Below are 21,019 nucleotides of genomic sequence, written 5' to 3'. Positions count from 1 at the left end.
TGTAAGCCACCGTGCCTGGCCAAAAGAATATCTTTATGTATCTGATATAAAAAAGTATTTCCAATAAAATGTAAATTCCAGTTTTCTTTAAGGAGCAAACATTATTTCAATGCAAAATAAAATATACCTTAAAATTCTAATTCTTTTATTTATTTTTAGAGAATCAGAAGAATAAATTATTAATATTACAGTCATTCTAATATAAAATTACATGACACCTTGAACATTGTTTTAGATTTAGAGGTTTAAAATTCTTCAAGAATTTTTCATTTTGTTTTTGTTCTTGTTGTCTGTAGGACTGAGAATTAACTTTAGAATTTCAACTTTTTTGAGATAAGTTTCTCAGATACTGGATTGGAAACCTTTTTTTTTTTTTTGAGATGGAGTCTGTCTCTGTCACCCAGGCTCGGCTCACTGCAACCTCCGCCTCCTGGGTTCAAGCAATTCTCTTGCTCGGTCTCCTGAGTAGCTGGGACTATAGGCGCATGCTGCCATGCCCATCTATTTTTTTGTATTTTTTTTTTTTTTTTTTTTTTTTTTGAGGCGGAGTCTCGCTCTGTCGCCCAGGCTGGGGTGCAGTGGCCAGATCTCGGCTCACTGCAAGCTCCGCCTCCCGGGTTTTTTCTTTTTTGTAGAGATAGGGTTTCACCGTGTTGCCCAGGCTGGTCATGAACTCCTGAGCTCAGGCAATCCACCCACCTCGGCCTCCCAAAGTGCTGGGATTACAGGCGTGAGCCACCATACCCAGCCTTGGAAACTTTTCTTGAACATCTTACTCATCTCTGTATGTTCAGTTTATAGCACTTTACTTTGGTTAGGCACTCACTAAACATTTGCTCAAATGGATAATCGTAATGAAGAATTTATTTGTTAGAATTTATAATATATGTACTTTAAGCTTAAAATTTATTTTTAGAGGCCAGGTGCGGTGGCTCACACCTGTAATCCCAGCAGTTTGGGAGGCTGAGGTGGGCGGATCACAAGGTCAGGAGATCGAGACCATCCTGGCTAACACGGTGAAACCCCGTCTCTACTAAAAATACAAACAATTAGCCGGGTGTGGTGGCACGCGCCTGTCGTCGCAGCTACTTGGGGAGGCTGAGGCAGGAGAATGGTGTGAACTCACGAGGTGGAGCTTGCAATGAGCCGAGATCTCACCACTGCACTCCAGCCTGGCAACAGAGCGAGACTCCGTCTCCAAAATAATAATAATAATAATAATAATAATAAAAATTTAAAAATTTATTTTTAGAAATGGTTCCCAATGAATTTTAATCAAGGTTGACTTTTGGTCACTCATTGTTGCTTACGCCTATAAGCTCAGCACTTTGGGAGGCCGGGAGTTCAAGACAAGCCGGGGCAACATGGGGCAAAACCCCATCTCTACAAAAAAATGGAAAACATTAGCCAAGTGTGGTAGTGCATACCCGTGGTCCCAGCTACTCAGGAAGCTGAGGTGGGAGGATCACTTGAGTCTAGGAGGTCAAGGCTGCAGTGAGCCGTGATCACGCCACTGTACTCCAGCCTGGCAGCACAGCGAGACCCTATCTCAAAAAATATATATATGTATATAAATATATATATATTTGTATTTACATATTAATCAAGATTGACTTGAATATATCAGAAAGGTCCAATGAGAAAAACAGAAGCCTTTGTATCTTTTAAATAGAGCAAATTTATACAGAGAATTAGACACACAGGTGATGAAAGGGTAGAGAAGCCAAACAGTATACCACAGCAACTCAGAGATTATAAGCAGGGACCCACTACCATTATTAAGGTTAGAGGGACATCAGGAAAAGATAGTATGATCATAGTCTAGAAGCAGGGCTGCCTGTCTGGAGCTGGGGCCGAAGAAAAAGGGTCTGTCCAGTAGGAACTGGGGCAATAGAGGAGGAGCACTGCAGCTACTGACCATTCCCATTGGCTAAACCTATTTGTAATCTAGAGGGCAAAGGAGGCCCAGAAATGTGGTTTCCTACAATATACAGAGCAGAGCAGGGGAAAGGCATGGGTAGATCTAAGAGTAAATAATGTAGTTGACCAGCACTCCAGACTTAGGTGCATCAAGTAATTATATAGCCTTAGAAGTTTAAAAAAAAACAACAACAACTTCAGATTTTATATGGTCATGCCTTCTTCCCTCTACCTTCCTTTGTGAAGGTTTTTATAGCATCTTTGACAGGCATATATTTTTCTACTCCAATATGTAGAAACTAAATCATCTAAACTGTATGTACTTGGATTTTTAAAAATAAGAATGTCCTTTTTTTTTTTACTATGATCTTCTTTAAAGTAGTATACAAAATACATTATTTTGGCATTTATTCTACTGCTCATGCCCACACTCTGCTTCAGAATAAACAGACTTGGCAGAGATGGAATCTACCTGGAGGTAGGCAGCATTTGTAATAGGAGAATTCGTTGAGCTTTAGACTTTGCGTTCATAGAAACAACATCAGAGACTAGGGTGGATAACAGATATTTACACACAAAATAAATAGAACGATTTTTTTTTTTTCTTTTTTTGAGACAGGGTCTTGCTTTGTCGCCTAGGCTGGAGTGCAATGGTGCAATCTCGGTTCATTGCAATCTCTGCCTCCCAGGTTCAAGCAGTTCTCCTGCCTCAGCCTTCTCAGCAGCTGGGATTACAGGCATGTGCCACCACACCTGGCTCATTCAGAACGATTTTTAGAACAGCTGGAAATACATACCTAGGCTCAAACTGAATTAGAAACCAGAAGCGGTAATCAGGTATATTTGACCAGACTAGGGAGTAAGTAAATTAGAAAGATTTGCAAACTCATTTATTACCACTCAATCATTAGCTCAACTGCACATGCATTGGCTTGCTAACTTAAAAGTTCATCTGTCACGTGCTCATGTGTATTGATAAAAACATGGAGAAGAATCCAAGTGCTAACTGTTGACTTATTTACCTTTACAGCAAATTATGTCTTACAGAGAAAATTCTTTCTAGTGTTGGTTAATATAATTAACACCTTGTAACAGCAGAGTTGTGAAGTTTTCATCATATATAGCTGCATTTTAGAAAACCTGATTTGAGTAATGGTGCATCCATTCTGTTAATAATAGGTGATAGTATAAAGATGTTCTTATCTTTTAAATCAGGGAATATGCCCCAATCATATAACTCGCTGAATAATTAAGTGGCTCTAGGGCATATTGGTAGAAATTTAGCCACTTGTAAAAAACTACATGTTGATTACCCATTGCAAAAAGCTAATGTATATTCCTCTGCGCTTTTGCCTCAGCCACGTATTCTTTTCTGGATGTTGAAATAAATATGATTATGATGAAAATAATACTTTGGGGTTCTGAATTTTTGGAAGATATTTAACTTCATATTAAAATGTTTTTAACAATGCTTTTAAAATAATAAAGTTATGCGTTCATGCAAAATTACATTGTCAACATAATAAAAGAAAGTAAAAAAATTTTATTTTGCATAAAATTATGAATAAGCCTAAATGTTTTCTGCATGAAGATTTTATTCAATAAAATCAGTCATTTCATTAATATCTTCATTTAAATAGATGGATATAGATTTTGAGAAGTTGGCATCATATGTTTCTGCGTTATATTTTATTTTTAAGCAACAATTATGAGACTGTTTCTGCTTTGGGTACATAGTAATACTAGATAAAGTTAAGTGTAAGGTAGATTTTATCATTTAAATTCTACTTTCTTATTTACTTCAATTATAAAATATTAAGTACTCTGGGAATAATACATTAGTAGAAAATACAACGTAAAAACAATTCATTCTATATTTACTTTTAAACTGAAGCCAACTGACTGGGCTCGGTGGCTCACGCCTGTAATCCCAGCACTTTGGGAGGCCGAGGCGGGCAGATCACGAGGTCAGGAGATCTAACACAGTAAACCCCATCTCTACTAAAAATAGAAAAAAAAAATATTAGTCGGGCGTGGTGGCTGGCTCCTGTAGGCCCAGCTACTCGGGAGGCTGAGGCAGGAGAATGGCGTGAACCCGAGAGGCGGATCTTGCAGTGAGCTGAGATCGCACCACTGCACTCCAGCCTGGGCAGCAAAGCGAGACTACGTCTCAAAAAACAAACAAACAAACAAAAAAACTAAAGCCAACTGGAAGTTAAAGGTCGGTACAATGAAATGTCAGTATAAGTTTGATAGATATAGGTTATATTTTGTAAATATTTGTGATAACTAATATTAGATATTTTAATATATGTAATTGAAATGTCAGTGACTGGATTACTGAAATAAAATTTTGTTGTTATTATGTGGTAAGGCTTTGTGTTTTGGTTAGATCTTATTTTTTTCTTGTTTTGTCTTATTTTAATATTTTGTCCATTTTTTTCTCTGAATAGGTAAGTATGAGACAGGATGTTCCAATAAAGAAAAAAACAGTATTTAAGCCTGTCTTGCAAGCGAGTCAGTTCTATATAAAATAAACCAATGCAGAAGTGTGATCTGCAGGTTTTGTCAGGAGCTAAGAGAGAAAACAAAACAGGTGATACTGACACATATTTACACTAAATTATTTTCATGCAGACAGAATTAAACAAAACAGATTTGCATGAAAAGGGATTATAATAACAGGATTAGAGATCAATTAGTTGTCTATGATATCCAGGGTTACTTCCAGTTTACAACATCATCATATAATGAAGGAATCTGAAATCTAGGAGCTTCTCATAATGAGCAAAGAATATTCGGCCCTGAAGGCCTTAATGTTCACCTGCTGGATAGTTAGAAAAAAGAAGCAAGTCATGATTCTCTTCCACAATTTACTATAAGGAGTTTAAAATTCCTTTTGGGATGATATTTACTGGAAAGATTCTTTGCTTTAAAGGAATGGTTTTATTTTCCTTCATTTAAAAAATTTATTACATAAGCAACAACAAGAAAACTTAAAGAACATTTACCTACAGCCCATTCTCTAATACTTCAGTTTTCATTTTTCTATTTGCATGTATATTTTTCAAAATTATATTAATGAAATGTGATTTTTTAACTTTATAAATTTTTATGTGTTAGCTGTCTTTTTAATTATTTGAAATGGTTGTGTCATTTTTAATCACATTGACAATCATCACTTATTCTTCCATTCACTTTGGTAGAAGATGAAGAATATTATAAAATATATTTTAAATTATGTTTCATTGTTGATAGTATTTTAAAAATAAGTTCTGCTGGCATATTTTTAGAATTTTTACTAGGACAAAGGGCATTTATTTTTCTTCTTAATAGATGCTCTTGGATAAAAGTATCTTAAAGCAGTTTTGGAGACCATCTATTCAAGTCCTAAATATTTAGAGTAATTAGTCAAATTTCTTAGTTGTTATTGTCATTCCTTTATGTGTTTTTTTGTAGCATAAATATTCAGCAGTGTTTTGCTGGGATATTATTGTATAAACAACAGCAATAATAGCAACAGTAACAATAAATAGCACCAAACATTATATAGAGCTTTTATGGCTATAGTTTATTATTAGTAAGGGTGAAAGAATCAGGTGAAGTGCAGATAAAACCATGGCTCTCCTTCTGGGAGAGGTCAAACAGAACATGCTCCTTTTTATAGCAGTGAAATGTGGCAACATCTGTTTCTGCCTAGGGAAGCCTATTTATGACTCAAAGTTCAGGGTTTTTATTGGGGTTTGTCACACGGGAACGATGACCAGCCTACAAGTATCAAAAATTCCAGAATTCTAAAGGAAGGCATGTTTCAGTGCCCCAGCCAGGCAAAACAACCTCATCACTTAGGAACATTTTTAAAGCCACATTTCCAGACACTAACCAAGAGCAATCCTATAAGCAGGCCCTTCCAATACATCTCCCCATCAGAAAAATGAAGACTGCCCTTCCAGTGACAAACTATAGACATGAATACAGTTGTCCCACATGACAGGTGGATGGTTATCTAATAAGGAGGACAACTTTGATGTTTTATTGCCTTTTATTTGAAACACTGCATTGTATTGAGATATATATATATTTGCCAGGTATATTGTTTACAGAAAGAGCTAAATATAAAAAATCACAGTCTTCAAGAGACTTCTGAGCAAAACATTATTCTACAGCATACTCTTCAGCAACAGCAGCAAATGTTACAACAAGAGACAATTAGAAATGGAGAGCTGGAAGATACTCAAACTAAACTTGAAAAACAGGTATATATTATTAGCCCAAGATTGTTTCATTTGTATGAAATAGAAATTTTTAAAATCATGAATACATTTTTGGTTAGTTTTTTAAACTGCTGTTTGGCCAGATGCTGTGGTTCATGCCCATAATTCCAGCACTTTGGGAGGCTGAGGCAGGCGGATCACCTGAGGTCAGGAGTTCGAGACCAGCCTGGCCAACATGGCCCAACCTCGTCTCTACTAAAATTACAAAACTTAGCCAGGCTTTGTGGCACATGCCTGTAACCCCAGCTACTCAGGAGGCTGAGACACAAGAATCACTTGAACCCAAGAGGCAGAGGTTGCGGTGAGCTGCGATTGTGCCACTGCACTCCAGCCTGGACGACAGTGAGACTCTGCCTCAAAAAAAAAAAATTGCTGTTTAACCTCAAAGATTTTGCATTATAAGAAATACTCAATACTGATATTGTAAAATAAATTTCTATTCCTATGTAATCTGACCTCCATCTCTTATACTATGATTATATGTTTGCCATTCCATACAATTTATAATTCATGTTTCTTTATTCAATCTGTCTTCGTGTACCTAATCTGAATGCCTATAATTTTTCCTTTTTGGATCAGGACATAGTGTGTGATATTCCTTAAAGAAATGGCAAAGCAGTGCACTAAAAGAAAAATCCCAAGGGAAAACACCCCTGAAAGTTCTAAAATTAAAAATTATTACTTGAATGTAAGAATTCTGGAGAATTTTATACTAGAATCTAATCTTTTTCCTTTAATTCATTACTGAATTTATCTGAATTCTTTAGATATTTTACATTTTTGTTTTTTCTTTCAAAAGAAATCAAATTTACAGTAATGTATAAATTAGAAAATGATTGTCCCCTGTAATCTTACTGTATTTTCCTTTTTTTTTGGTCATTTTTTTGGTCTTTTATCTACTTGTTCTGAAGTCATCCTCAGCCTGTCCAGTGGAACTAAAGAATCTTCCTTTCACTACATTTAAACACATCAGGCAGGTATTCTGTTTTTTTTTTTTTTTTTTTGAGACGCGGTTTTACTCTTGTCACCCAGGCTGGAGTGCAATGGCGCGATCTCGGCTTACTGCAACCTCCGCCTCCCGGGTTCAAGGGATTCTCCCGCCTCAGTGACCTGAGTATCTGGGATTACAGGCATGCACCACCACACCTGGCTAATTTTGTATTTTTGGTAAAGACAGGGTTTCTCCATGTTGGTCAGACTCGTCTCAAACTCCCAGCTCAGGTGATCTACCCGCTTGGGCCTCCCAAAGTGCTGGGATTACAGGTGTGAGCCACTGCTCCCAGCCTCTGTATTTTTTTTTAAGACACATCTTCCTGTGACTCTCCATCCCTTTTGTTAAAATTTAGACCTACTGCTTGCTATGCCTACTATACAGCTTCATCCTGAAGCATTTCTTCTTCTCATCTATGTTTGATTCCCACTACCTACATCCTTTGTCATTGACTCTGGTTCTTGCAGGATTGATTATGATTCTTGTTCCTAACTCACTTCTATAATGGTTGTATGGTTTTCTTCTGTTTTTTGTTTTTGTTTTTTTGTTACTAGTTCATTTGTTTCTTTTCTTTTCTTTTCTTTTTTTCTTTTTTTGAGACGGAGTCTCGCTCTGTCACCAGGCTGGAGTGCAGTGGCATGATCTTGGCTCACTGCAGCCTCTGCCTCCCAGGTACAAGCAATTCTCCTGCCTCAGCCTCCCGAGTATCTGGGACTGTAGGCTCGCACCACCACGCCCAGCTAATTTTTGTTTTTTAAGTAGAGACGGGGTTTCACCATGTTGGCCAGGATGGTCTCGATGTCTTGATCTCGTGATTCACCTGCCTCAGCCTCCCAAAGTGCTGGGATTACAGGCGTGAGCCACTGTGCCCAGCCTCATTTGTATTTTTTATTCGGTGATTTTATTTCTTTGTGATCTTGTTTTAAAAGATTTTGTGTTCTCATTAGCTTCATTGAGGTCTACAGAAGTTTATGTCTAAAAATTTCTTCAGTATTTGGAGTAAATTTTTGACTAGGTGTTCCTTTTCTGCCTTTCATCCATATTACACTATGCATAGGTTCCATTTTGCATCTTTAGATTTCTTTATTTAATTAAGAATTGAGTGGGTGGATTTTCTTTGGTTCCTTTCCCTTTTTACTTGGGTACTGTTTTAATTTTCTTCTTGGAACTTGAGGTGGAGGGGTGGATATTAATGGGGTTTTCTTGTTTTGTTTTGTTTGAGACAGGGTCTTACTTTGTCATCCAGGCTGGAGTGCAGTGACATGATCACGGCACAGTGCAGCCTCAATTTCCCTGGGCTCAGGTGATTTTCCCACTTCTGCCTTCCGAGTCCTACCACCATGCCCAGCTAATTTTGTGTGTGTGTGTATGTGTGTGTGTGTGTGTGTGTGTGGTTTTTCTTTTTTTTTTTTGGTAGAGAGTATCACCATGTTGCCCAGGCTGGTCTCGAACTCTTGGGCTTAAGTAATCCACCCTCCTTGGCCTCCCAAAGTGCTGGGATTGGAGGCATGAACCACCACACCTGGCAAGATATTAATGGTTTATAATCTATATTTAGTTCTTCAGTGAGAGATTTTAGAAGAACAGGGGGGACATTCAGGTCAGAATTGAGAGGTTAACTTTGAGACCACAGTCATATAAATATTCATGAAGACATGGAGTGACTGAAATTACCTAGGGAGAGAATATAGAATGAGAAGCAAGAAGATTGACTTGGACAGATCCCTGAGGGATGTGATACATGGAAACCAAAGTAAATATTTCATTAAGGAAGGAATGAATGTTGCTGTCATAGCCTGCTGGAATCAATGTCAAGTAAAATGAGGGTTGGGAAATGTCCATTGAAATTAGCAACTTGGAAGTCACTGGTGTTGTAATCCCTATTTCTGTGGAACGGCCTCTGGCTATGGGTTGAAGAATGAATGAGAAGTGAGACAGTGATACAACACACAGAAAACTTTGAGAAGTTGGGCTATACATGGGAGGAAATAAAGGGTGGTAGATAGAGGAAGGTCAAGGTCTGAAGAAAAGCTTTTTACAGTGGGAAAATATTTAACATGTTTAAATGCTACTATTAAAAAAACCGTAGAGAGATTGAAGATATTGGAAAGAGGAGATAGTAGTATGAAGTTCCTGAAAAAATTAATAGGAATTGAATCCAGAACACCTATGAAGCATTTTGACTTATATAGGAGGAAGAATATCTCCTTTATTATAGTAGAATAGAGGAAAAATGAATAGGAACAAATTCAAGTTAAAATGGGAGCAAATGCAAGTTAGCATTTGAGGTCATGTGGCAATCTAGGAATCTATTGAATGAGCCAATTCGTGAAGAAAAGAAAGGAGCAGGTTGGTAAGAGAAGAAAGGACATTTCAAATGGGGACAATGAAAAGGAGAACATTTGCTATCATTTTGTTCAATTATTATAACACTTTAGTGAATATGATGTGGCCACTTCCCTAAATAGTAATATATGCATATATGAAGTATCTTTATTATTAGAAAGTAAGCCTTGCTTTTTATATTTTCCAAACATTACTTCTTGGTCTATATGTTGATTTTTATGATACGTCTTGAAACTGATAAGCTAGGTTACATATTTATAAAAGTATTTTTCTTCTGAATTTAAAACGTTTATTGAAAACTGCTTTACAAGGTGTCAAAACTAGAACAAGAACTTCAAAAACAAAGGGAAAGTTCAGCTGAAAAGTTGAGAAAAATGGAGGAGAAATGTGAATCAGCTGCACATGAAGCAGATTTGAAAAGGCAAAAAGTGATTGAGCTTACTAGCACTGCCAGGTAAAATGTGAATATGTTTTATTTACCTTCCTACTTCAATATCAGTGGTATCTGAGTTTCAAAATCAGATAATGTTCAGTGGAGCATTTGCTTGAGGAATTAATGTCTCCATAGTCTGTGTTCCTGTTGCATTTTGTTTGTATTTCCTTCATATCTTTCATTATGCCTTTTTCTGTATTATAGTTTAATATTTTTAACCTTCCTACTATATTATAAGTTTCTTAAGACAAGGATCATATCTGGTTTATTTTAGGGTCTTACACAACAATTGACACAATTCCTTATACCTCATAGGCACTCAGCAACTGTTAATTGTGAATAACATTAAAAGTTGTAGGCAAAAATGTAAATGTACTCACATAGAGGAAACTTTCAGGCGATCCAATTATATAGAGGAAAAGTGACAATATAAAAGTGGTTCTCAGCCTTGAGTGATTATTAAAATCACCTCAAGAGCTTGTAAAAAAAACACTGATGCCTGGGTCCCACCTTTAGATTAAATAAAACCTAAAGATTCTGATTTAATTTTGCTAGGCTGGTCCCAGGCATCAGTATTTAATTGGTCAAGAAAGGAACCCATGAGCTGAAAGCAGTACCCAGCCTCTTCAGATCTACTTTGTTGGGAGAATTGACATAATTTATAATATAATCAGCTCACCCTTCTACCAGCAGGAGTCAAGAGTGAACTTATGCACCGGAACTAAAACCACAAGTCCCCAGGTTCACTCTCCTCTATTGACAGGGTTCCTTTGTGCTTTTCTAATTATCTGTTTTATATCTACTTCAATATTAGAGCTAATTGGTCAAGCTAAAAATTGTTTACTTGGGATTTTAGAAATGTAAAAGTGTCATGAGCACTCATCTAATCTAGTAGTTCTTAAGTTAGTTGGTCTGTGGACATATTTGAGGATCTGGTAAAAAACTTTAGCTTGTCTTCTATACATAGTTATACACATGTACATTATACATGTATAATTTTACATACTGCTTCAGGGGTTTTATAGTTTTCCTTAAGTTTAAAAAACTTAAGGACTTCCGATTAAAAAACTCTTGAACACATCCAAATTTATTGAAGTTTTATTTAGAAGCGAAATGCTCCTACTCGCAAACTCAATTTAGAAATTTCAAAGATTAAACAACAGAAACAGTGTGGACACAAAGGAACATGAACTCTTCCTACCATTGAGGGTAACATTAACAATTGTTTAATTAGTGAATATCACTTTAGAATTACCAACAAAGGGACATAAAACTGGCTCTTAGTATGTTGATTTGTCTGTAGAGGAGCTGCCATATTAGAATAAGCTCAGGACTGACCAAGTTAGTAAACTTGGCCCTATCACTATTAACAGCTAGATGTATTACATCTCAGACAACTCACCTAGTCTTCAGTTTCCTCCTCTGTAAAGCAGGGAAGTTGCACTAGTCTAGGAATCTCTAGTCCCTTTTAAAGCTAAAAAAAGGATAGAACTAATAATAAAACTGAGTAAAAACAACTGACTTGGCTCTCCAGTGAGTAGTATGGTTTTTATGATGAATAATTTGATTGTTTGACTTGTTTATTTTCTTTGTTGCTAATAACAAAAATTATAGATGAATGAGGTCCTTGGATATTTTCAATACATGCAAAGCTAAAGTTAAATGTAGTTAGAGTGAAAAGAATGCTAGGCTTGTTAAATATTACCAGGTAGTAGTAAAGTTGTATTTAGTGGTATGTAATATGTAAAGGGATAGTTTTTAGTTGGAGAATTTTTAAAAACAGGTGATTTAAAATTCTGACTAGATATTTTGCTGATATTTGTCCTTATATAATTTGCAGGCTTTTTTAAGTTAGAGACAAGTTAGTTGGTTAAGTTTCTAAATTACCTGTTTTATTATTTGTTTTTAATTAGGCAAGTAAAGCTTGAGATGGATCAGTACAAAGAAGAGCTGTCTAAAATGGAAAAGGAAATAATGCACCTCAAACGAGATGGAGAAAATAAAGCAATGCACCTCTCTCAATTAGATATGATCTTAGATCAGACAAAGACAGAGCTAGAAAAGAAAACAAATGCTGGTAAGCAAGTGGTTAGATTAGTTTAGCTGTCTATGTATTTGTATTTAACGAAGTGAAATAGTGTGAGAATTTGAGATGGTGGGGCTGGAAGGGACGATAAGTGGTATTTTGCCTCTCACAGATGAATAAAATGGAATATTCTTAATTATATACAAAGTTTATAATAAGAAATGGTTTATATATAGTTATAACATTATTCTCTCCTCTTAATAGTAAAGGAGTTAGAAAAGTTACAGCACAGTACTGAAACTGAACTAACAGAAGCCTTGCAAAAACGGGAAGCACTTGAGACTGAACTACAAAATGCTCATGGAGAATTAAAAAGTACTTTAAGACAACTCCAGGAATTGAGAGATGTACTACAGAAGGCTCAGTTATCATTAGAGGAAAAATACACTACTATAAAGGATCTCACAGCTGAACTTAGGTGAGTTAAATAAGAAATGATATCACAATTGTAAGTCCTTGGATAATACAATAAAATGTGTTGTTGCATTCTAGATGTCTATATTTCTCAACTGCCTTTGGCTCACTTTGGCTCATCCCAGCCAGCCTATCCCATGCCTTATCTAACTAATTTAGCTGTTGTTGGCCACCAAAACTTTCATCCTCAGTCTTTAGACCATTTTATACTGGCCCTAGTGGTAAAAAATGATTGGGCAAGCATATAGCAGTGGCTAACAGCAGGAGGATATTAATAACGATAATATTGTTCTTTGTATTAAGTCCTTATTTTATGACAGGACTATACCAGGGACTTCACATATGATCTCACTCATTTCCTTACAACACACCTATTAGAAACATATATCACCTTTTTAATAGTTGAGAAACCTGAGGCCTTGAGAAAAATAAAATGCCCTAAGTCATACCAGTAGTAGAGTCTAGAGAAGGGAGTTAAACACAAGTCTATCCAACTCTAAAGTCTGGGATCTTAGATTAGCAGTATAACATAAACTGCTATGCTGACACACATGTATAGTGAGTGGAGGTGGACAGCCAGATTAGAGCCAAAGTATGGGAAATAGATTCAGAAAAGGAAAAGAGAATTGCAAATTAGGATGTAAAATGTGAAATAAAAGAACAGGATAAAGAGCAACAAGATAACCCAGAAACTTAGATATTGTACCACAGAATTCAGTGTAGGGCCTCCTCTTCTGTATCCACAAACTCATCCTTGGTAAATTTCATGTAGCTTTAAATACTATGCGTCAGACACTTCCAAACCTGTTTCTCCAGTATTGACCTTTTCCTGTAACTCCAGAGTCAATATCCAACTACTGAGTTGTTATCTCCATTTGGATATTTCTAAGAGACATCTCAGACTTGGCCAAAATAGGACTCATATATTTCCTCATAACCCTACCCTTCCCCTAACTCAGTATCATACAGTTGCTCAAACTACAGATATGTAAGATTTTTCTTGTTCTCTCTTTCTATCCCTTTTTTCATCCAGTGTATTAGCAAGCCATGTCAACTTTATTTCCAAAACATACTCTTTTTTTTTTTCAGACAGTCTTGCCCAGGTTGGAGTGCAGTGGCATGATCTCAGCTCACTGCAGCCTTCGCCTCCCATTCAAGAAATTATCCTGCCTCAGCCAGTAACTGGGATTACAGGCACCTGCCACCACGCTCGGCTAATTTTTGAATTGTTGATAGAGGCAGGGTTTCGCTGTGTTAGCCAGACTGTTCTTGAACTCCTGACCTCAGGTGATCCATCCACCTGGGCCTCCCAAAGTGCTGGGATTACAGGCATGAGCCACTGCACCCAGCCCCAAAACATATTATTAAATCCATTGATTTCCTGGCCTCTTTTCTGTTATCCTTAGCACAAAGCATCATCTCTTACCTGGTCTGTTGCTGTGGCTTCCTAACTGGGCTGTCTGCTTACAATCTTGACCCCCCTCCCAACAATCCATTTTCCAAAAACAGATTTAAGTTTATTATTTAAAACATAAATTAGGCCAGGCACGGTGGCTCACGCCTGTAATCTCAGCACTTTGGGAGGCCAAGACAGGCAGATCACAAGGTCAGGAGTTCAAAACCAGCCTGGCCAATATGGTGAAGCCCTGTCTCTACTAAAAATACAAAAATTAGCCAATTGTGGTGGCAGGCGCATGTAGTCTTAGCTACTTAGGAGGCTGAGGCAGGAGAATTGCTTGAACCTGGAGGTGGAGGTTGCAGTGAGCCAAGATTGAGCTAAGATCTACTCTAGCCTGGGTGACAGAGCGAGACTCCATCTCAAAAAAAAAAAAAAGTAAATTAGATCGTATTGCTTAACTACTTAAACCTTCTAATGGCTTTCTAAAACCTTCAGAATAAAATCCAAACTCCTTCACAGATGAAAATAAAAACTACATTGATATATATCACTTCATACCCACTAAGGATGGTCATTTTTAAAAAAACAAAAAATAGAAAAGAACAAGTGTCAGCAAGTGCAGAAAAAAAATGGAACCCTCATTCATTGCTGGTGAGAATCTAAAATGGTACAGCCACTGTAGAAAACACTTTAGCTTTCCTCGGTAAGTTGAATGTAGAGTTACCACATGACCCAGTAATTCTATTCCTAGTTTTGTACTCAAAAGGGTTGAAAACAGGTATCTAAGCAAAAATTGTTTACAAAGTAAGCCAAAAAGTGAAAACAGTCCAAATGTTCATCATCAGATAAATGGATAAACAAAATATAGTGTCTTAGTCTGTTTTCATGCTGCTGATAAAGACATACCCAAGACTGGGCAATTTACAAAAGAAAAGTTTAGTGGACTTACAGTTCCACATGGCTGGGGAGGCCTCACAATCATGGTGGAAGGTGAAAGACACATCTCATATGGTGGCAGACAAGAGAAGAGAGCTTGTGCAGGGAAACTCCCCTTTATAAAACCATCAGATCTTGTGAGACTTATTCACTCTCATGAGAACAGCATGGGAAAGACCTGCCCCCACGATTCAGTTACCTCCCACTGGGTCTCTCCCACAACACGTGGGAATTCAAGATGAGATTTAGGTGGGGACACAGCCAAACTATATCATTCCACCTCAGCTCCTCCCAAATCTCATGTCCTCACATTTTAAAACAAATCATGCCTTTCCAACAGTCTCTCAAAGTCTTAATTCATTTGAGCATTAACTCAAAAGTCCAAAGTCTCATCTGAGACAAGGCAAATCCCTTCTGCCTATGAGCCTGTAAAATCAAAAGCAAGTTACTTTCTTCCTAGATACAGTTGGGGCACAGACATTGGGTAAATACACCCATTCCAAATGGTAGAAATTGGCCAAAACAAAGGGGCTACAGGCCCCATGCTAGTCCAAAATTCAGCAGGGCAGTCACATCTTAAAGCTCCAAAATGATCTCTTTTGACTCCATGTCTCACATCCAGGTCACACTGATGCAAGAGGTAGGTTCCCATGGTCTTGGGCAGTTCCACCCCTGTAGCTTTGTAGGCTACAGCCTTTCTCCTGGCTGCTTTCATGGACTGGCATTGAGTGTCTGTGGCCTTTCCAGGCGCACAGTGCAAGCTGTCAGTGCATCTGTTATTCTGGGGTTCTGGAGGATGGTGGCCCTCCCTCTTCTCACAGCTCCACCAGGCAGCGCCCCAGTGGGGGACTCTGTATGGGGGTGCCCACCCTACATTTCTCTTCTGCACTTCCCTAGCAGAGGCTCTCCATGAGGGCCCTGCCTCAGCAGCAAACTTCTGCCTGGACAACCAGGCCTTTCCATACATCCTCTGAAATCTAGGTAGAGGTTCCCAAACCTTAATTCATGACTTCTGTGTTCTCACAGGTTCAACATTGGGTAGAAGCTGCCAAGGCATGGGGCTCACACCCTCTGAAGCCAAGGCCCATGCTCCGTGTTGGCCTTTTTCAGCCACAGCTAGGGTGGCTGAGATGCAGGGCACCAAGTCCCTAGGCTGCACACAGCACAGTGACCCTGGATCCCACCCATGAAACCGTTGTTTCCTCCTAGGCCTCCAGGCCTGTGATGGGAGAGGCTGCTGCAAAGACCTCTGACATGCCCTGGAGACATTTTCCCCATTGTCTTGGGGATTAACATTCGTCTCCTTGTTACTTATGCAAATTTCTGTAGCCAGCTTGAATTTCTCCTCAGAAAATGGGATTTTCTTTTCTATCACACTCAGGTGACCTCTTGGGTGCTTTGTTGCTTAGAAATTTCTTCCACCAGATACCCTAAATCATCTCTCTGAAGTTCAAAATTCCACAAATCTCTAGGGCAGGGGCAAAATGCCACCAGTCTCTTTGCTAAAACTTAAGAGTCACCTTTGCTCCAATTCTCAACAAGTTCCTTATTTCTCTCCAAGACCACCTCATTCTGGACTTCATTGTCCATATTGCTATCAGCATTTTGGTCAAAACCATTGAACAAGTTTCTAGGAAGTTCCAAACTTTCCCACATTTTCCTGTATTATTCTGAGCCCACCAAATTGTTCCAACCCTTACCTGTTACCCAGTTCCAAAGTCACTTCCATATCTATAGTAGTGCCCCACTTTACTGGTACCAATTTACTGTATTAGTGAGTTTTCACGCTGCTGAAAAAGACATACCTGAGACTGGGCGATTAACAAAAGAAAGAGGTTTAATGGACTCACAGTTCTACGTGGCTGGGGAGGCCTCACAATCATGGTGGAAGGTGAAAGGCACATCTCACATGGTAGCAGACAAGAGAACTTGTGCTAGGAACCTCCCATTTTTAAAACCATCAGATCTTATGAGACTTATTCACTGTCACGAGAATAACACGAGAAAGACCTGCCCCCTGATTCAGTTACCTCCCACTGGGTCTCTCCTAAACATGTGGAATTCAAGATGAGATTTGGTGGGAACACAGCCAAACCATATCATATAGTGTATCCATACAAAGAATATTATTCAGTCATAAAAAGGAATAAAATACTGATACATGGTACAAAGTGCATGAACTTTGAAAACATTATGCTAAGTGAAAGGAGCCAGACACATGATGCATAATTCCATTTATATGAAATATTGAGAATTGGCAAATTCATAGGGAAAGAAAGATTAGTGATTGCCAGGGACTAGGGGAAGGGAGAATGGAAAATAAATGCTAATGAGTATGAAGTTCTTTGTGGGGGACCAATGGAAAAATACTGGACATAGATAGTGGTGATGGTTACGTAACATTATGAATATACTTAATGCTTCTGAACTGTGCACTTTAAAATGGTTAAAATGGTAACTTTTATGTTACATGAATTTTACCACAGTTAAAAAAATCCAAGTTCCTTATCTTGGAATACAAAGCCCTATGTGGTCTGGTTCCTGTCTACTTCTCTGGCCTCATTTCATACAACTCTCCTTGCTCCTGACATTTTTCTCATACTTTACACTTACCAAGTTTGCTTCTACCATGGAATCTTGGCCATAGCTGTTTCTTTTTACTGGAATAACAGTTATATGGTCAGCTTCTTGTTGTCTTTCTCATTACTTCAGAGAGAAGCCTTCTCTGACTACTCACTCTAAAGTAGCCACCCAGTCACTACTTCATCACACAATTAATGCTCTAATATAGCACTTAATATTATATTTTTCTTACTTAGGTATTTATAGTCTGTCTTTTCTCCTGGACCTATTAGAATGTAAACTCAGATCAGAAACATTTATCTTTTTTACTATTAAATCCACAGCACTTAGAACCCTGGCATATGGGAAACATCCAGTAAATATTTGCAAAATCAATAAGTAAATGAAAACATGAAAGATGTAAACAGTGAAATCTTAAGTTCTAGCTAACAGATGAATCGTGGAAGCTCCACTATTTGCATAGATAGAAATTAGAGTTTTCTTTAATTTCATACTATTTTTAGAATATTAGTTTTAGCCTTGTGTTATACCTCTTGAGATTTTTAGAAGAATATTAAAAACAACTCATTAAAGAAGTTCAAAATTTTCTTTTAAAAATTAGTACCCTTTAGGATTTTTATGATATTAGGTCTAACATTTAAGTCTCTAATCCATCTTGAATTAATTTTCGTATAAGGAGTAAGGAAAGGATCCAGTTTCAGCTTTCTACTTATGGCTAGCCAACTATCCCAGCACCATTTATTAAATAGGGAATCCTTTCCCCATTTCTTGTTTCTCTCAGGTTTGTCAAAGATCAGATGGCTGTAGATGTGTGGTATTATTTCTGAGGACTCTGTTCTGTTCCATTGGTCTATATGTCTGTTTTGGTACCAGTACCATGCTGTTTTGGTTACTGTAGCCTTGTAGTATAGTTTGAAGTCAGGTAGCGTGATGCCTCCAGCTTTGTTCTTTTGACTTAGGATTGTCTTGGAGATGCGGGCTCCTTTTTGGTTCCATATGAACTTTAAAGCAGTTTTTTCCAATTCTGTGAAGAAGCTCATTGGTAGCTTGATGGGAATGGCATTGAATCTATAAATTACCTTGGGCAGTATGGCCATTTTCACAATATTGATTCTTCCTATCCATGAGCATGGTATGTTCTTCCATTTGTTTGTGTCCTCTTTGATTTCACTGAGCAGTGGTTTGTAGTTCTCCTTGAAGAGGTCCTTTACATCCCTTGTAAGTTGGATTCCTAGGTATTTTATTCTCTTTGAAGCAATTGTGAATGGAAGTTCATTCCTGATTTGGCTCTCTGTTTGTCTGTTACTGGTGTATAAGAATGCTTGTGATTTTTGCACATTAATTTTGTATCCTGAGACTTTGCTGAAGTTGCTTATCAGCTTAAGGAGATTTTGGGCTGAGACAATGGGGTTTTCTAAATAAACAATCATGTCATCTGCAAAGAGGGACAATTTGACTTCTTCTTTTCCTAACTGAATCCCCTTGATTTCTTTCTCTTGCCTGATTGCCCTAGCCAGAACTTCCAACACTATGTTGAATAGGAGTGGTGAGAGAGGGCATCCCTGTCTTGTGCCAGTTTTCAAAGGGAATTTTTCCAGTTTTTGCCCATTCAGTTGATATTGGCTGTGGGTTTGTCATAAATAGCTCTTATTATTTTGAGGTACGTTCCATCAATACCGAATTTATTGAGCGTTTTTAGCATGAAGGGCTGTTGAATTTTGTCAAAAGCCTTTTCTGCATCTATTGAGATAATGATGTGGTTCTTGTCTTTGCTTCTGTTTATATGCTGGATTATGTTTATTGATTTGCGAATGTTGAACCAGCCTTGCATCCCAGGGATGAAGCCCACTTGATCATGGTGGATAAGCTTTTTGATGTGTTGCTGAATCCGGTTTGCCAGTATTTTATTGAGGATTTTTGCATCGATGTTCATCAGGGATATTGGTCTAAAATTCTCTTTTTTTGTTGTGTCTCTGCCAGGCTTTGGTATCAGGATGATGTTGGCCTCATAAAATGAGTTAGGGAGGATTCCCTCTTTTTCTATTGATTGGAATAGTTTCAGAAGGAATGGTACCAGCTCCTCCTTGTACCTCTGGTAGAATTCAGCTGTGAATCCATCTGGTCCTGGACTTTTTTTGGTTGGTAGGCTATTAATTATTGCCTCAATTTCAGAGCCTGCTATTGGTCTATTCAGGGATTCAACTTCTTTCTGGTTTAGTCTTGGAAGAGTGTAAGTGTCCAGGAAATTATCCATTTCTTCTAGATTTTCCAGTTTATTTGCGTAGAGGTGTTTATAGTATTCTCTGATGGTAGTTTGTATTTCTGTGGGGTCGGTGGTGATATCCCCTTTATCATTTTTAATTGCATTGATTTGATTCTTCTCTCTTTTCTTCTTTATTAGTCTTGCTAGTGGTCTGTCAATTTTGTTGATCTTTTCAAAAAACCAACTCCTGGATTCGTTGATTTTTTGGAGGGTTTTTTGTGTCTCTATCTCCTTCAGTTCTGCTCTGATCTTAGTTATTTCTTGCCTTCTGCTAGCTTTCGAATGTGTTTGCTCTTGCTTCTCTAGTTCTTTTAATTGCGATGTTAGAGTGTCAATTTTAGATCTTTCCTGCTTTCTAAACCTAGGTAGTACCATTCAGGACATAGGCATGGGCAAAGACTTCATGTCTAAAACACCAAAAGCAACAGCAGCAAAAGCCAGAATTGACAAATGGGATCTCATTAAACTAAAGAGCTTCTGCACAGCAAAAGAAACTACCATCACAGTGAACAGGCAACCTACAGAATGGGAGAAAATTTTTGCAATCTACTCATCTGACAAAGGGCTAATATCCAGAACCTACAAAGAACTCAAACAAATTTACAAGAAAAAAACAAACAACCCCATCAAAAAGTGGGCAAAGGATATGAACAGACATTTCTCAAAAGAAGACATTCATACAGCCAACAGACACATGAAAAAATGCTCATCATCACTGGCCATCAGAGAAATGCAAATCAAAACCACAATGAGATACCATCTCACACCAGTTAGAATGGCAATCATTAAAAAGTCAGGAAACAACAGGTGCTGGAGAGGATGTGGAGAAATAGGAACACTTTTACACTGTTGGTGGGATTGTAAACTAGTTCAACCATTATGGAAAACAGTATGGCGATTCCTCAAGGACCTAGAACTAGATGTACCATATGACCCAGCCATCCCATTACTGGGTATATACCCAAAGGATTATAAATTATGCTGCTATAAAGACACATGCACACGTATGTTTATCGCAGCACTATTCACAATAGCAAAGACTTGGAATCAACCCAAATGTCCATCAGTGACAGATTGGATTAAGAAAATGTGGCACATATACACCATGGAATACTATGCAGCCATAAAAAAGGATGAGTTTGTGTCCTTTGTAGGGACATGGATGCAGCTGGAAACCATCATTCTTAGCAAACTATCACAAGAACAGAAAACCAAAACCGCATGTTCTCATTCATAGGTGGGAACTGAACAATGAGATCAGTTGGACTCGGGAAGGGGAACATCACACACCGGGGCCTATCATGGGTAGGGGGGAGTGGGGAGGGATTGCATTGGGAGTTATACCTGATGTAAATGACGAGTTGATGGGTGCAG

General features: G+C 37.9%; 1 protein-coding gene across 6 annotated transcripts in view; it reads left to right on the top strand.

The window, feature by feature from the left end:
- CCDC18 (coiled-coil domain containing 18) overlaps positions 1-21,019 on the top strand; it is a 109,953-nt gene that overhangs the window by 46,164 nt on the left and 42,770 nt on the right. For 5 of the 6 annotated variants that reach the window (XM_073008570.1, XM_073008571.1, XM_073008569.1 and 2 more), the window contains exons 18-21: positions 6,009-6,176; positions 9,843-9,985; positions 11,878-12,041; positions 12,255-12,468. In XM_073008570.1, coding sequence (XP_072864671.1) covers positions 6,009-6,176; positions 9,843-9,985; positions 11,878-12,041; positions 12,255-12,468 — 689 coding nt within the window. The remainder of the gene's footprint in view (positions 1-6,008; positions 6,177-9,842; positions 9,986-11,877; positions 12,042-12,254; positions 12,469-21,019) is intronic. The other variant, XM_073008572.1, reaches the window with a different exon arrangement.

The sequence above is a fragment of the Chlorocebus sabaeus genome, chromosome 20, assembly GCF_047675955.1.
Source record: "Chlorocebus sabaeus isolate Y175 chromosome 20, mChlSab1.0.hap1, whole genome shotgun sequence".
Lineage (NCBI taxonomy): Eukaryota > Metazoa > Chordata > Mammalia > Primates > Cercopithecidae > Chlorocebus > Chlorocebus sabaeus.
Note: the sequence above shows the minus strand (reverse complement) of the source record. Positions and strands in the feature narration are given on the sequence as shown.